Genomic DNA, 17,212 nt, shown 5'->3' on the forward strand with positions numbered 1-17,212 from the left:
TCACAATTTTATATTTTGGTGTGGCTTATTATCTATCCATTGTAAACACTTACTTTGAAAAGAGATGAACATTTAGTTACCTTCAAAAGTGGGCATCATAGTAGCCAAATAGATTTCTTTTTAGCTAGAAGGTCTGATCAATTTTTATGTAAGGACTATAAGTAATAAGATTATACCATGGGAAAGCCTAACCACACAACATAGATTAGTGATCATGGATATGTGCCTCACTACGCAGAACCGTAAGAAATGTGAGCTTATTTGCCCTAGGATAAGATGGTGGAGCTGAAAAGGAGAAACTTTGAAATCATTTACTGATAAAGTGCTCAAACAAGGAAAATGGGCATTTGAGAGAGACACTAATATGATGTGGAATCAGATGACTACTTGTATTAAAAAGGTGTTAAAGATGGCCTAGGTGAATTGAAAGGAAAATGTCATTCCTCTAAGGAGACTTGGTGGTGGGATGATGAGGTTCAAGCAACCATTAAAACTACGGAAGATAATTTTAAGAAATGACAAAGAACCAAGGATGTAGAGGATCTACAATGGTATAACTTCTCTAAAAATGAAGCTAAGAAGATTGTGGGAAAAGCAAGGGGGGCGAAGAAAAATGAAGGCCTTTATGACAATCTGAATATAAGGAAGTGGAAAAAGCTATCTATTAGATAGCTAAAATGAGGGAAAGGAAGATCTCTACCATGTTAGATGTATTAAAAATGAAGACAATAAAATACTAATAAGGGATAAGGACAGTAAGGAGAGGTGGAAGTTTATTTCTGTAACCTACTAAATGAAGACACTTCGAGTAATAGTGTCACGGAAGACTATATTACCCATTAAGACACCACATGTCATAGATATATACAAAAAAATCAGGGCATGTGAAGTAAAAGATGTTTTAAAGGGGATGAAAGCAGGTAACACACAAGGCCCAAATGAGGTCCCAATAGAAGTGTGGAAGAGCTCAGGAATCTGTGGTTCATCTTGGCTAACCAAGTTGTTTAATAAGATTATGAGCATAAGGAATTGCCAGATGAATGCAAGAGAAGCATTGTGATGCCGATTTACAAAAATAAAGTTGATATTTATAACTGCAATAACTATATAGGCATAAAACTAATGAGTTATCCTATGAAATTATGGAAGAGGGTTATTGAAACCAAGGTTCAAGAACTCATTTTGTTTCGGTGTTTCAGTGGTTTCAAAACCACCGAAATACCGAAATATCGTCAAAATGGTGTACTTTTTCCCATGTGTTTCGCTGACCATTTTGGGGGGCTAATGGCTGAAGTGGCCGAAATTAGCAAAATGAGCCAAATGAAAAAGACCGAGATGGACGAAATTTCGACGAAATAGTGCATTTTTGGGCTGAAATGAACGAAATTTCGAAACAAAATGACCAAAATGTGACCGAGATGATCGAAATTATGTACTTTTATATTTTGTATGTCATTTTGTCTTGATAAAAAAATACCGAAATACAAGATTTTGGCGAGTTTTTGAACCTTGATTGAAACCCACCTGAGAAGAGATGCCAAGAAGATTCACAACATAAGCTATTTACTTAGGAGACTCATAGAAAGATTTAGAAATTGCAAAAAGGATCTTCATATGATCTTTATTGACATAGAAAAATCCTATGACAGTCCCTATAAAGTTAAATTTGGAAAGTACTAGAGAAGAGAAGTATTTCAAATAAATACGTAACATAATTAAAGACATATATGATAGTGTGGTTTCTACTGTAGGACTGTGGCGGGTCAAGGTAGTGAATTCCCCATTACAATTGGGTTACATCAGGGATCAACTTTAAGTCCCTTATTTGTTTGCACTTATCATGGATGAATTAACCAGAGACATTCAAGATGAGGTTCTTGATGTACGCTTTTTGCTGATGATATTGTTTTGGTGGATGAGACAAAAGTAAGGATTAACGCTGAATTGAAGTTATGGAGATCAACCTTAGAATCAAAAGGCTTTAAGATAAGTAGAAAGAAGATGGAGTATATTGTGTGTAACTTTAGCTACATGAGAACAGATAATGAGGTGGTGAAAATTGATGAGAGGGAGATTCAGCAAAGTGAATTATTTTAGGTATCTAGGCTCAATCATAAATAAAGACAGTAATATAGAAGATGACATTTTACAAAGAATTAAAATAGGATGGATGAAGTGGAGAGGTGCATCTGGAGGATTGTGCGATTGACGTATTCCTTTAAAACTTGAAGGAAAATTTTATAGGACAGTCATATGACCCGACTATGATGTATAGTGCGGAATGTTGGGAAGGTAAGAAGCATGACATAGATAAAACCAGTGTAGCTAAGACAAGGATGTTGAGATAGATGAGTGGTAAAACTTGGAAGGATAAAATAAAAATTGACTATATTAGAGCTGATTTGAGAGTAGCTCCGATACATGATAAGCTACAAGAAATTCATTTGAGGTGGCATGGCCATGAGACCTTTGGATGCTCCAGTACGGAGCAGTGACTTCATTCAGATTGAAAAAAGAGCTGAGGGCAACTTAAAATGGTCTTAAGGGAAGTAGTGAGAAAAGACATGCATAGTTTAGATCTTATATCGAGTATGATGTTGAATAGAGCTGATTGGAGGGCAAGGCTCCATGTAGCCAACCCCATTTACTTGGGACAAGGCTGAGTTGTCGTAGTACTACATCTGAAGGAAGCCAAACTTGAACCCGAGCCATTACGGGAACAACTTAAGACAAGATGTCATATCACATGGAATGCTTGATAATCCTCTGGATACACCATAATTATTCTTGGTAATAATTGTAACAACAAAATTCACATTGTTTGACAAAGATCCAAAATCTGGGGTCAGTATATTAGGCCACCTCCTATTAAGGAAGCAAACTTGAAAATGTCTAGATAATTTCAACCATCTGAGACACTTCATTTCAGCAGGATCTTAACCATCTTATTCATTTGATTACAGTCCAAACTGTCAGAAGGGAGTCAGTTTAGGTTTTTGGTCAATTCACAGGCTGGCCCAACACCTGAAAAGAACAACTGTGTTGCATCTAGAATCCTTTCTAAAATCTGTTCCACATAAAGCAAACAAGAGCAACCAACCAATGAGACATAGTCAAAGCCAACATACACCAACCCCAATCATTTCCAATGACAGATTTTAGAGAATTAATTAATGGACCACCAAAATGTGGTCGTGCCAAGCGCAGCATCACATAACTGTATACTATGTTTTATTGAACAAATTATAGTAATATTACATGGTTTCTTGTTTACCTATCAGCAGATGCAAGTACCACAGCAGCTGGCAATTTGAATAGATTGGGAGCCCCAGAATCTCCAGTCTGAAAGAGTGGTGCTACACCCTGAGAGGATAGAATTACACCTGCATCTGCAGAAACCAGCAAATCCGAGCAGCTCTGAAGGGTGTCCTCTGGTGCAAAAAGAAGTATCACAGTCTCCCCAGACACCAATAGCCTGAAAGATGCAACACCAGTTGCACCATTACGATTCGCATAAAGAATGAAACCAAATATGCAATTATTTACCTAGCAGCTAAAGGAAGAGCTCCCCTCGCAGATATAACAGGTCCAGCCAAGGCAGCTAGTGCATCTTTGCTACCCTTGATATCGGAAAAGGCTTTACCACAAAGAATGAGTGATGAGGGCTCAATATCAGCAGCTATAAATCCACCATTTGTTTGTGACCCAAGACCAACAACCTCGCCAGTACTGGGACTGCATTGCCATTTGGCAGTAGTACAAAATAATATTATCTTGTGATATGTCACCATTAGAGTGTTGCTATCAAGAAAGATTTACAAAAGCTGGTAACTGAAATTCCACACAAGTTAACACAAAAAAAAAAAAAAAAAAATTCCACATAAGTTGAAAAAAGGAATATTTAGAAGGAAGAAAGAAGAAAATAGCTAACTAGAAAATAAATTTAAACCGCACAACCAACACTTCCTTGAAAGATGTTATAGGAAAATATTTTGTGAAAGAATTTCATGCTTTATTGAGATTTATAACCACAAACCGTTTTCTCTAAAACATTAAATGGAACAAAACAGCATGTGATTCAAATGGCAGCAGCAATCATTTCCAAACACCCACACCAAAGAGAACCAACGTTACCTTATAGATGTAGCAACATAAACAGTCAGAGGGCAAGAATCATGAGAAACTGCACGAGTAGGTGTCCTGAATAGAACATTGGAAAGTGATAATACAGCAGATGGACTGTCACTTATAACACGGACTTTTGCATCACATTTTGAAGAAGACCCAACAGCTCCATCTTGTACAAAAACATTTGATATGGACGAAATGTGAGATGTGACCTAGAAAAGAAGTTTAACACGCATCAAGATGCAGCAGGGTACAAGACACCCAAGCAACGAGCATATATAGTCACCTCTCTCAACATAAAGTAAAAAAATCCAACACATCAGATTTAAGTATCACAATTAAACCAGGTTTGGACCAAACAAATCAACCATTGACAATAGAAATGGACTAGTCATTACAACAAGGAATTCCCAGTACCAACTAAATAAAATTGGAGCACATGTAGGCTTTGAGTGTTGCCCAATTGGGCCTGAGATTTCTAAGCCATGTGGGCTTTTGTGATGTAATGGACATGTCATTTGTGACAAGTTTTTGAGTCTTCAAGCCCATTGAGCTTTGGATGTTGTCCTTCCTAGGCTATGGTTACCTTTATTGGGTTTGTAATCTCCCCTTGAGGCTGTATTCAACCTCCCACTTCTTTTAATGCATTTATTTATTCACCCAAAAAAAAAAATGGAGCACATGTATCACCTACCATGTCCTTGGACCTTTACATTTGGTTTAGTTCGACCCATTGCTGGACAGCCACAGTAATTACTTTTGGATGCCAGAAGTCGGGCATCCAAAAATTGTCACTTTTTCTTTTATTTATGTCAATGTAATGATTATTTGGTGTTTGATGGTCTATCATTTCCAGAAGTTCCATCTAAAATTTATCCATACCTTCTACAATCTTACTGACTTCCGCACAAGCCCACATATTATTTCCATTTCGGAGGAAAAAATAAAACATAACTAACATTTGAATCCTTGCAACCACAAGAATCTAAGGTTGTGCAGCTGAATCCCACTTCCCCACCCCACCCCACCCCACCCAAAAAAAATGCCATTGAAGATCGCTATTCAGACAAAAAGGCTTGAGAAGACCACAATCTGATATCAGAGTGTGAATTATGAAGGGAGCTAGATAGATGGGTTGGATTAGAAACTCTGCTATACACACTCCGACGTAGAGATCATTTTAAGTGCCAAATAAACATGCCTCATATTCTAGTCTAAAATTCAGCCTCTCAATAAGTTTGAATATTTGAATTGGTTTAATCAACTCATAGTCTGGGGTCTTGAGTGATTTATCCTGACAAAACACTATGTAAGAAGTCTTGTGTGTTGAACCTTTCTCATTTTTTTGATAAACCAAAATATTCTATTGAGAAGAAAGGCGCAATATACTAGACATGGACTCAGAGAGAGGCTATATAAAGTAAGAACCCAGGGTAGACAATCTTGTATGCTAGAGATTATATTTGTGAAGGAAACATGCATCATTGGCAAACGAATCAAAATGTATTTTGACATATCAACTGGATCAAATTGATCTTAGGTAATGATATTTCAATTTACATTATAAATTACAAAAAAAAAAAAAAAAAAGGCTGAGTCAGAGAGTAAGGAAAGCCAACAAGAAAGATGGTATCCATTCCTTGAACTGGACTTGCCTGTTTCATGAGTGTACTGAATTGTGCCTTGGAAATTTCTGAAGCCCCCCCAACAGCGTTACCTCTTACGCGAACCGGAAGACCAGACAAACTCTCTACAATATCCCAATTAAGATAAAGGGAAATTTTCAAGGCATTATCATTGGTTACAGAAGAATAAGATTTTGAAGACAAAGATAAATAATAAATAGATATAAAACCAAACAAAATAAGGAAGCAAAGCAATCCAAGTTTCTACCTGAAGTGGTTGCACCTTTCTGTTGTAGCTCGGAAGAACTCAAGTTGTGAAAAGCTTTATCCTTTACAAATACTCCTCTCAGAGCAAGAGCCCAGTTAAGACCATAGGATACACCTGGGCCTTCCCTGCACAATGAAAAAAAGGACGGCCAATAAAATCAGAGAATGAACCAACCAACAACCATGAAAATATGGTGGATGTCCGATACAATACTATTTATGTCACATGCATTGAGCTCTTTTTGACACCCAAGCATGAAAGGAGAATATACCTAGTAAAAGCAATTAAAGTAAAAAGATGTTACTTTGCCTCCTCAGTGGATATTTTCCAAGGCTATCCTCTCTCTCCATTCATCTTAACCCTAGCTTTCAAAGCTACGCCAGAAGCATCCAGTGATCTCAGATCAGCAGCTTATCTCCCCCATCCCCAAGTGCAAGCCTCTCAAGCTCTCCCACCTTGCCTTCGCGGACAACCTCATGATCTTCTCCAAAGCCAACATTGACTCTCTTGAGACCATCATGTCATGGTTATAGCTTTTTGAAGGGTTGTCTAGTCTTCGTATTAATCCTCCAAACCGCTCTTGTTCTTAGCTAGGGTCTCTAAAGTTGCCAAGGCTAGTTTGCTTGAGAAGACAAGGTTCTCTATTGGCCACCATCCGATCAAATGCTTGGGTTTACCTCTGATTCTGGATAGGTTGACAGCACATCAATGCACTCCTATGTTCGACCTCATCTATAAGAAGCTTCAACTATGAACAGGCAAGCTTCTTTCTTATGCGGCTCACTTGGTTCCAATCAGTTCTATCCTCCAGCCATCAATCATCATACATCTATTGGTCTGGCATTTTTGGGTTGCCTCAGTCTACTATCAAGGAGTTGGAGTCTCTTATGTTTGCCTTCCTCTGGAAAGGAGCTGAACACCCTCGGTTCCTCCACCCTACCAGTTGGGGCCATTGTTTTCCTTCCCAATAATGAAGACTGTCTTGGCTTGCATAGAATCAAAGAAGTTACTTCAGCCAATATTCTCAAGCTGATATGGAAGCTTGTGGCTAAGAAGAAAAGCATCTTCTTCGCAATGACACAATGGATTGCTACTTCCATCTCTGATGCTTATTGGATCTAGTGTAAGATTCTGAAGCTTAGGCCTCTTTCTCTGGGGCCATCTCCAACCACATTGATGATGGTGCCTTTACATTCCTCTGGCTTGATCAATGTCACCTTTGTGTTCTCCTCCACTTTGTTGGTGCCAAAGCCATCTACGATTCAAGACTTCCTAGTCTGGCCAAGGTTGTTGACATCAATAGTAGGATGGTTCTCCTCCTTCCCCCCACCCCCCCCCAAAACCCCTTCCTGCCCCTCGCTACCACCTGTCTGGGATGCCCTGTTTTCCATTGCCCGAAGTCCTAATGGTAAGGGGGATAATGTTGTTTGGAATACATATTTTTCTGATATTTTCAGCTCTAAAGTTGCTTGGGACTTCATCCGTTCTCGAGGCCCCTTGTTTGGCATAAGCTTGTGTGGTTCAAGAGTCATATCCTTCATCATAGCTTCACTATTTATAGGGGCCTCTCTAACTTCCTCCCAACGCAGTCTTTCCTCCTTCACCGTCAAATTTCGTTATCTCCCTACTGTTGTGTATGTTGAAATGCTTTACAATATGTGGACCACGTCTTCTTTGCTTGCCCCTTTTCCTCTTCCATTTGGGAAGGAATCCTAGGAAAATGCTGGCCCATGAGACACAGGATTCTTACATTTCAATGAATTTGGGTTGATATAACTTTTGCCAGTAAATCAACCTGTGATGCAGTAGGTAAACTTGTCTTCAGTCCCACCATTAACCACAATTGGATGGAGTGTGACTTGAGAAACGGTCCCCTACTTTCAAAACCTTCAGCAGATCTTAGACCCCCATCTCCTTTAAAGTCAAAAGCAAGTTTCCTTTGGTCTCCTCTAGTTGTAATGACTCCACAAAGAATAGGCATATTGTTGTATCCTGGGGGAATTGCCTCTCTCCATTTTACAGCTCTCCACCTCTTCCCAAGGATTGGATCTTCGTTTTGTTGTTTCCTGTTGTATTGATTCTCCTTCCCCCTCTTTTGGGGCTACCTGCTCTTTTTCCTCCATTGTTAATGAATTAATTATCTACCCCTTAAAACCCCCCCCCTAAAAAAAAAAAAAAAAAAAAAAAGATGCTTAGTAAAGATGGGGCCATAAAGGAAGTGGCTTCTTGTTGTTGATTATCTTCATGCAGTTCTCTTTACTCTTGCTAAAATCCTTGAAAGCCACTGGTAAAAGTTTAACTCCGATATTATATACCAAGAACAAGTTCTAGCACTTGTACACTTCTACCTGTATATTTCTCTCATAAATAATCGCAGCAGTATAAAATCCAATTTACAGATTTATTGAATTTAATATTTGTAAATTTGCAGCTAAACGCACAGGTAAGTTAAATCCAAAAATTAACCGAAAATTGTGGAAAATATTGTAGTTGTTTTGGTAGACAGAAAAAAATGAAAATCGGAGTTTACAGGTGGCTTTCAAAACAAACAATGAGAACTAAATGCAAGGGCAAACTTTGGAAGAAGATGAAGAAGAAAGTGGGAAGAAGATTGCTAGGTAACATGAAATTTTTGTTTCTAGATATCAGATGAGGGAACTGGGCATAAATATGCAACAAAAGCTCATCAACAGAGCAAAAATCAGCCAAAAAAGTACCACACGTTAAGGAAATACTAGTGGTCTGTTGCTAGACAAATAACAAAATGAAGACAATTGCAATTGAAATGCAAGATTGAACCCAAGAAAAACGAAAAGTAAACGCAAACTAAAAATAAAGTTTTTTTTTAAAATGCAAATTTACATTTAAGCATCAAGTTCTTGTTATCAGACAAGTAATTACCTAGGAAACACAATTGTTTCTGTCTCCTCTTCAGCCAATGATGCAGAAGTTGCATACTGCAGAAGTCCATAACATGGAGAGACTGTTAGATCATATGGGACTTTCAAACAATTTCATCAAATGCCATGCCCATAATAAGACAACGTACATTAAAAGCACTTTTTTCCCTTTGATAAATTTATGAAGAGCCAAGTTACACACAACTACTTATGTGAAATTGATCTTAAAGGGTTTGCTATGGTACAGTCCTAACTATTGGATTATTACTTACAATAGTTCAATTTATGTTTCTACATTGTAACTACAACTACAAGACACCTTGGTGATGCAGTGCACACTACATGCCACTTCGCTGATGCAGCTTCCCCCAACAATGTAATGTTTACCCACTTCAAAATGTACAAATGTGTGCTCATATAAAAGTCAGATGTAGAAAATAGAGATGAGAGATCACCTAAAAAAAAAATGGGTATAAACATAAAGTTCACTCCTACTTATAAAATGATGATCCCAGGTCCTAGTGGTGGGGGGGGGGGAACCACCTCAAGATACACAAATCCCATAAAGAGCATAAGCAACCCATCGAAGTAACAGCTTATACTCACGCATATTCTGCAGGGAAGCGAGCGACATCGCAAAAAATAAGCCCATGCATTCTTTGCATCCCGAAAATAACAGAGAAAGCAATAGACCATAGGATCTTCGACGTTCAGTCTCACTGAAAAGAGTGACACTACCAAAAAGAGAACATCTGTAGCCAATAAAGAAGACATGACCTCCTAAATAAAGGAATCAGGAAATGGGTGCCTTGAACCTCATATGTTTGCATAGTTTCATTCACTAATATTTACACAATTAGTATCAGGAGAGCATCATACCCAACACTAACTTCCAACCGAAAGCTTGACCCTTAGAAGAACCAATTTAAACTGAACTCATGAATTTTCCTCATGGGTCCCTAGAATTAGCCAAAAAAGAAGACGATTTGTGTCTTGCAGATGCTTTGAAAGAACATTACATACAACATCTCCCACTTTGGAAGGGCTCCTAGAGAGATGGGTGCTGAGACGTTGTAACGTTTAATATGTAAAACTTGAGTTTGCTTGTGAAAAAACTCAATTAAACTGGCTTATCTTGTCACTCACTTAAGCTCCAAAGTGTGCAAGAATTCTGCCAAAGCAAGAGGAAAGAGTGTTGTCAAGCTACATCAACTTGGAAGATTTCTCAAGCCTGGTCAACATCAAGTATGGCAAGAAGTGGCGTAGCAATTGTAAAATCATAAGCCTCAACAGTAAGCCCATTGGTTGGCATGAAGTGTCTACACAAATTGAAGATCAAGATATTTCAGTAATCCCATGTGCGGCATGATGTGGCAATGTATTGGAAAATCTTTAGACACATCTATAAGCCCATCAAAGGCATGAAGATTGAGAAGCTGGATTGCAGACTCAAGCTTCCTTCAGTAAGACCATTGATGAATGAGCCAAGAACCATAGTTGTCAAGGCATCTAGGCAACCCAAGGAAGGTGTTGGAGAGAGCCTGGATGCAAGGTGACATCTAAAAGGCGCCTGGATACCTCAGTATCACCTACGCGACCCCTTGACATAACAGGAATTCAAATGGACAAATTTCCCTCAGCGTATTCAATCTTAGGAATGTAATTTAAAATTATAATATTTGTGCAAATTCTCAAGTTGTAAAGTGGTTCTCACTTAGGCTCCTACACCCATTTGGACGCAGTCATCTAAGTCCACAAAAGACCTTAATTGACATATCCTTGGTTTGGGATTAGGTAAATGACTATAAGGGAACACCTAGACCTTAATTGGTATATTAGACTAGGAAAATTGACCAAACACATGTGGGAGGACAAATGCCAAAGAGTTGGAAACTCCTGGCCCAAAAAAGGCCTGGGGCACGATGTTTTGGTCAACCAACCTGAAGCCTACCAGCCCAAATTGAGCCTAGAGGCAGATGGACAATGGACAAACCCCGAACTGTCTCCAAACAATGTAGCAGTCGACCGATTGGCCTTCTTTCTTTTTTTGATATGTGAACAGCTACTGTTAATGGCTATAAAACGGTCAATTATTAGAGCCGTTAGAGACTTTTCTGCCAATCCTTTGGACATTACTTCACCTCTAATTAAAGAGTTTTGTAGAGTTTCTACAAGACTTCAAGCAATCAATTAGTATATCATTTCTCAAGTCTTAGAGCTTATCTGTGAGAATACTTTTCATTTGTATGCTTACCATACTTGGCTCATGAACCATTGTAGGATGGATGAAGTGGAGAGGCATCTGGAGTATCATGTGATTGACGTATTCCTTTAAAGCTTAAAGGAAAATATTATAGGAATGTTGTACGACCAGCTATGATGTATGAGGTGGTCCGGTGGAATGTTAGGCAGTTAGGAAGTACCACATAGATAAATTAAGTCTAGCAAAGATGAGCATGCTAAGATAGATGTGTGGCAAAACGAGGAAGGATAAAGTAAGGATGACCATATTAGAGCTAAATTGGGAGTTACCCCGATACATGATCAGCTTCGAGAAAGTCGTTTGAGGTGGCATGGCCATATTCAACGAAGGCCTTGGAGGAGTGATTTGATTCAGACCGAAGGATCTAAAAGAGCTAGGGGCAGGCCTAAAATGACCCTAGGAGAAGTAGTGAGGAAAGACGTGTATAGTTTAGGCCTTGTTTCAAGTATGACATTGAATAGAGCTGATTGAAGGGTAAGAATCCATGTAGTCAACCCCATTTAGGTGGGATTTTATCTACCATGATAACTTCCTAACTAATAGTTAATGTGTCCCACTACTAATATTAACTACATAATTAAAATGCTAATTTCGTGTACCCCATTTGGACCTAAAATTTGGGCCTTATAATTAAGCTCATTATAAATAAAAACAATTAAAAACAAAATCCATTGCCACATACTATCGAAATAGTCCCTAAATAAAAGATCAAAAAATTCCAATGGTGGTGATCATACTCCTGCATCACTAAACACTTGGGTTGATTGTGAACCTGATAAAACTATTGGAGGAAGGCTTGATCATTGCCATTAAGAAATTGATCAGACGGTCGTAGGATCTCTTGGTAGTGGATGTAGGCAAGGTTGTAGAAACACCATAGTTGTCAAGGGGTTTCCTAGGCTACAACTAGGCGTCTAGACGTCTTGGGTGCCTTGTTGGTGTCACCTTGCATCTAGGCCCCCTCTAATGCCTTGGGTCACCTAGACAACGTGAAAACTATGTCAACCACTCTAAATTGCTTCATGTCATTTATTGTCTCTTTCCCTCCTCACATTGTACTTCACACACTTATCTTGCAACCAACTTGAGTTTCATCAATTGGGTATAGTCCAAGTTTTTATATTCTGCCATAACCAATTCACCCCCTCGTGGATTACCAAAGATCCAATAATGGGCAATATTTAATTCACCTCTTTTGTCTCAAAAGTTTCATCTGCAAACCTTTGACCAGGCAAGAAGGCAAGAGGCAAAGCAAGACCAAATAGTTTAAGAAAATCACACCATTCATCCTCCTTATAGTCATCCTTTATCCCCATTTCCTACCTTAAAACTTAGAAATTCTATAAAACCCCATGAAACCTATAGAATACAAAAAACTCCTGGGATGTAAGAGGATTTAAATTGAATAATAGAAAATTATTGGTATTTGATCATAGGAACTCTTATCTCGAAGGCAGGGTTCAAAAACGCCAACAAGTGACTTTGTATCATTAAGAAGTATCATAACCTGATAACCTTGCTCAAAAACAAGGTTTGAGTATTGGAATAAGGGCTATTATATCGGAAGGGTGAGATTCAGAGACGAATTGCATCTTATCGTATCAGAGAAACGCAAGATACACTAACGATGCACATGGAAATGGTCAAGAAACGCATAGAAATACTAAGGATTTATGCAAAATATGGTTTTGAACCACCAAATACTATAAATAAAAAGGAGAACAAAATACAACAAGTTAATTGCATTCAATTGATTATGTATAAAGAATAAGGTTTCTTACATGTAATACATAGAGAGCTACAAACTGGTTCAAAATCAAAGTCGTAAGTGGACTTAGGTAAAGGTGCAACCACAATGATATTGTGGATTGGACCATTTGCTTCAATGTATCCATAATTTTTCTTTTTTCCATAGTTTTTATTTTCTAGAAAAAAATTAGAAGTACAGAAAAATCAGGAAAAAAATTACAGAAATCAAAGTCCATAGTGTATTTCATACATCACATGTAATTTCAATCAACACTAGACCCATTTGAATCAATGTATCCATAATTTTATTAATTTATTCCATAATTAGTTTATTTCAGAAAATATGATTTTCTAGATGTTTTAAGGTAAGTATCGACCGTTTTGATTAGTATCACGTCATTCGGTAAGTATCAGCTGATAATGCACAATACATTTTTTTAATAATAAATTATGTATTAGGTATGTATTATATCAGTACCTAAAGATACAATATGTATCGGTACCTTAAATGACCTTAAAAGATACGGTATGTATCCATAAGTATCGGTCGATACTTAAGTCATTGCTTAAAACCACAGTGATTGAAACTTCAATACCACAATGAATGATCTACAACCTTTTCCTTTTCAATTTGGCATATCAACACTTTTTTTATTGGGGGGTGGGTAAGGGAAGTAGGGCACCTGTAAACAAGGTTTTGACAGCAGTAAAATCCACCAACCAATCCAATTTCGTAGCTTTCTTTTCTTCTATCATTTGTGTAGGAAGTACTTATGATGTATGAAAGAAAAAGAAATCAGACTCACAATAGAAATGTTCAAGCAATCTAATCGCATCTGCAAACAATAACTCAGCCTTTTCCCAACTAAATGGGATCGGCTAAATGGATCCGTACGAGGGTAAAAAAAAATCCCACCTAAATGGGGTCGACTACATGGATACTTGCCTCCAAACAACTCTAATCGAGGTCATACTTGAGCCAAGACCTAAACTATGCATGTCTTTCCTCACTTCTTCTCCTACGGTTATTTTAGGCCTGCCCCCTAGCTCTTTTAGATTGATAGATTCTTTAATCTGAATCCAATCACTCCTCCTTACTGCCTTACTGGTGTATCTAAAGGCTTTGTTGAGCATGGTCATACCACTTCAAACGACTTTCTCAGAGCTTGTCACAAATCGGACAACTCCCAACTCAGCTCTAATATGGTTATTCCTTACTTTATCCTTCCTAGTTTTTTCGCACATCCATCTCAATATCCTCATCTTTACTATACTAAGCTTATCTATATTATGTTTCTTAACTGCCCAATATTCCGCCTCATGCATTATAGCCGATCTTACAATTGTCTTATAGAATATTTTTATGCTTTACAGGAATACGTCAGTCACACAACACTCCGGACGCACCTTTCTACTTCATCCATCCCACTTTAATTCTCTAAGAGAACATCATCCTCTATATCACCTTCTTTATTTATGATTGACCTTAGATATATAAAATGATCGCTTTGCGCCATTTGCAGTATATCTCTCTCCCCTTAAGTTTCACCATTTCATCATCCGTCTTAGTGTAACTAAAGTTACACACCATAAACTCTGTCTTCGTTCTATTTATCTTAAACCTCTTGATTCCAAGGTTGATCTCCATAACACCAACTTAGCCTTAATCTTTGATATTGTCTCATCCACTAAAACAATACCATTAGCAAAAAGCATAGTAGCATGCACCATGGAACCTCATCTTGAATGTTCATGGTTAAATCATCCATTATAAGGGCAAATAAATAAAGGCTTAAAGCTTATCCTTGATGTAACCCAATTGTAATTGGGAATTCACTACCTTGACCTCCCATAGTTCTCACATTAGTCACCACACCCTCATACATGTCTTTAATTATATCTGCATATTTACTCAACACCATTCTCTTTTCTAGTACAAGCTAGATTACTCTCTAGGGACTCTGTCATAGGATTTTTCTAGGTCAATAAAGACTATATGGAGATCATTTGAAATTTTTTTGCAAACTCTAAATCTTTCCATAAGCCTCCTGAGTAAGTAAATGGCTTTTGTCATGGATCTACCTGGCATAAAACCAAATTGATTCTCCAAGTTAATAGTTTCTCTTCTTAGATGGGCTTCAACAATCTTCCCTCATAATTTAGTAGTATGATTCAGTAGTTTATGCCTCTATAGTTATTGCAACTTTGAATATCACATTTATTTTTGCAGATCGGGACTACAGTGCTTCTCCATTCATCTGGAATTTTAAAAATCTTTACAACCTCCTAAATCCAATAAATCCCATAGCAGATGATTGATATTCACAAGTCTCCATCACAAGAACACATTTTGATAGGAGGTAAGTTTTTAAATCTTTACAAGGATATACTGCAAAACAATTAAATCTCCCAACAAGTTCCACTACTACCATATAGTGTTTGCAAGTGCCCAGAGCATAAACATGATCTCCAGCCCCAAAAGACAAGTTTTAGAGAATCCCCTTCCAATCATTAGAGAAGAATAATAGAAACCCCATCAAATTTCTTAGAACAAACTCCTCCTCCTTTTCTTTCTTTTTTATACCAATTCCACCCATTTTATTGAACTTCCAAAGTAAACCCAAATATTATTGCACAGCAACAGTCTCATCAATTCACAGTATTTCCACAAATGCCAATGCATGGAACTACTCAAAGCACGATCATCAACGGTCCACCAGTCACACCTCCCAAAATGAAAAGGAGTTCTTCCATGACTTGCCAGGACTTCTCTGAAATTCTAAGGGCACTCTATCACGATAAAGCACACTAAATGCTCTCCTTTAACAGTTTGCCTTGATGACACCGTATAGCATTAGCTTTGCAAAATGTTGGGTGTGAATAGACGAAATTCAATTTTACCTCACTGGAAGCCATTGAAGCACAAACCCACTTTAAGTATATAGATTTTTTTTTTTTTTTTTTTTTTTTTTTGGGTAGAAGCTTTCAGTATACAGTCAATTCAACAATGGAACTACAGTGAACCATTACCAACTTAACCACTACATATTGTCAAACCCGTGTTTGTTATGCCAACGGTGTATTATAAATTAGACACATATAATTTCAATAGCTCAAAATGAATAGTGTTCTACCAAATATATAATATATATATATATATATATTGAATAGAGTTAATTTCGCATAAGTCTTCACAAAGCCCTCTGTGCGAAAGACCATTGAATAAATCTTTAGCGACATTATGATGACGGACAAAAAACAACTGCAGAACCCAAATAAATGAAGCAAGAAAAAAAAATTAATGACAGAAAACGAACCCAAACTCTCAAAATCTGCTTATACAATATACTTTGACCGTTTGCTAACAGAAGACTAATTGAACCAGAGCAAGAAAACATAGAGGACCAAAAGTATATCTGGAGAATATTGCTAGCTGGGAAATGGGAGAGGGGAAAAGGGAGAACTCACGTGTCTGGATGAAATGGAGATCGGTGAATTAGTTGCAGCTGCAATGGCTGATGTCGATCTCAGTCTCGATGATGATTGGAATGCACCTTGGACAAAGCGCTTGAGGAGGGCGTTCCTCATTTTGTGCCGTGGGTTGATTCTAGGGAAAACGAAGGGCAGTGGCACCAATACAGAAGAGCTAAGTCAGCTAACCACTATTTGCAGACCAGACAAAACCAGTCTACATTTGTTTCGGCCAAATAAATAAATGGGTAATTTACAGTGCCACCCCGAAGAATGCCAATATAAGAGGAACACTCCTCTCTTTCACCAAATTGGACTCGGACCCCTCGCCGTTAGTCACTGTTAAGTCAAGAGGTAAAATGACCATTATACCCTTTTCACTCAAACTTATTTTAACCCAATTCCTCTTCACCCCTACCTATTCTCACCTTCACCGGGTTATTAAGTGCAGAGAGAGGGAGAGAGAGAGACGGACGGTTCCGAAGGTCATGAGATGCCTTGTAAGCATATCTACCATTCCGATTGCATCCTACCTTGGCTTTCTCTTTGGAATTCTTGCCCCGTTTTCCGCCACGAATTACCCATAGATGTCCGTGGCAGAAACTCAATCGAGAGTGATGGAAGCCCGGGTGGCCAATCTTCGGCGGTAGCTGACGAAGAAACGGTGGGGTTGACCATATGGAGGCCACCTAGTGGTGGGTTTTCAGTTGGGAGGTTTTCTGGGGGTAGATGAGCTGCTGAACGTGAGCTTCCAGTTGTTTTTAAAGAGATGGATGGTGGGTTCATTTCTGGTGGGGCTCCAAGGAGG

At 38.1% G+C, this 17,212-nt stretch overlaps 1 protein-coding gene across 1 annotated transcript in view; it reads right to left on the reverse strand.

Annotated features, from left to right (window-relative positions):
- LOC122077267 overlaps positions 1 to 16,616 on the reverse strand; it is a 32,844-nt gene extending 16,228 nt beyond the window's left edge. The window contains exons 1-7 of the mRNA XM_042643155.1: positions 16,402 to 16,616; positions 8,923 to 8,978; positions 6,022 to 6,146; positions 5,784 to 5,878; positions 4,135 to 4,340; positions 3,547 to 3,735; positions 3,275 to 3,475 (exon numbers count right to left, since the gene is read on the reverse strand). Of these exons, the coding sequence (XP_042499089.1) occupies positions 3,275 to 3,475; positions 3,547 to 3,735; positions 4,135 to 4,340; positions 5,784 to 5,878; positions 6,022 to 6,146; positions 8,923 to 8,978; positions 16,402 to 16,521 (992 nt within the window). The 5' untranslated portion in view covers positions 16,522 to 16,616. The remainder of the gene's footprint in view (positions 1 to 3,274; positions 3,476 to 3,546; positions 3,736 to 4,134; positions 4,341 to 5,783; positions 5,879 to 6,021; positions 6,147 to 8,922; positions 8,979 to 16,401) is intronic.
- Between the last annotated feature and the right edge of the window lie 596 nt (positions 16,617 to 17,212).

The sequence above is a fragment of the Macadamia integrifolia genome, chromosome 4, assembly GCF_013358625.1.
Source record: "Macadamia integrifolia cultivar HAES 741 chromosome 4, SCU_Mint_v3, whole genome shotgun sequence".
NCBI lineage: Eukaryota > Viridiplantae > Streptophyta > Magnoliopsida > Proteales > Proteaceae > Macadamia > Macadamia integrifolia.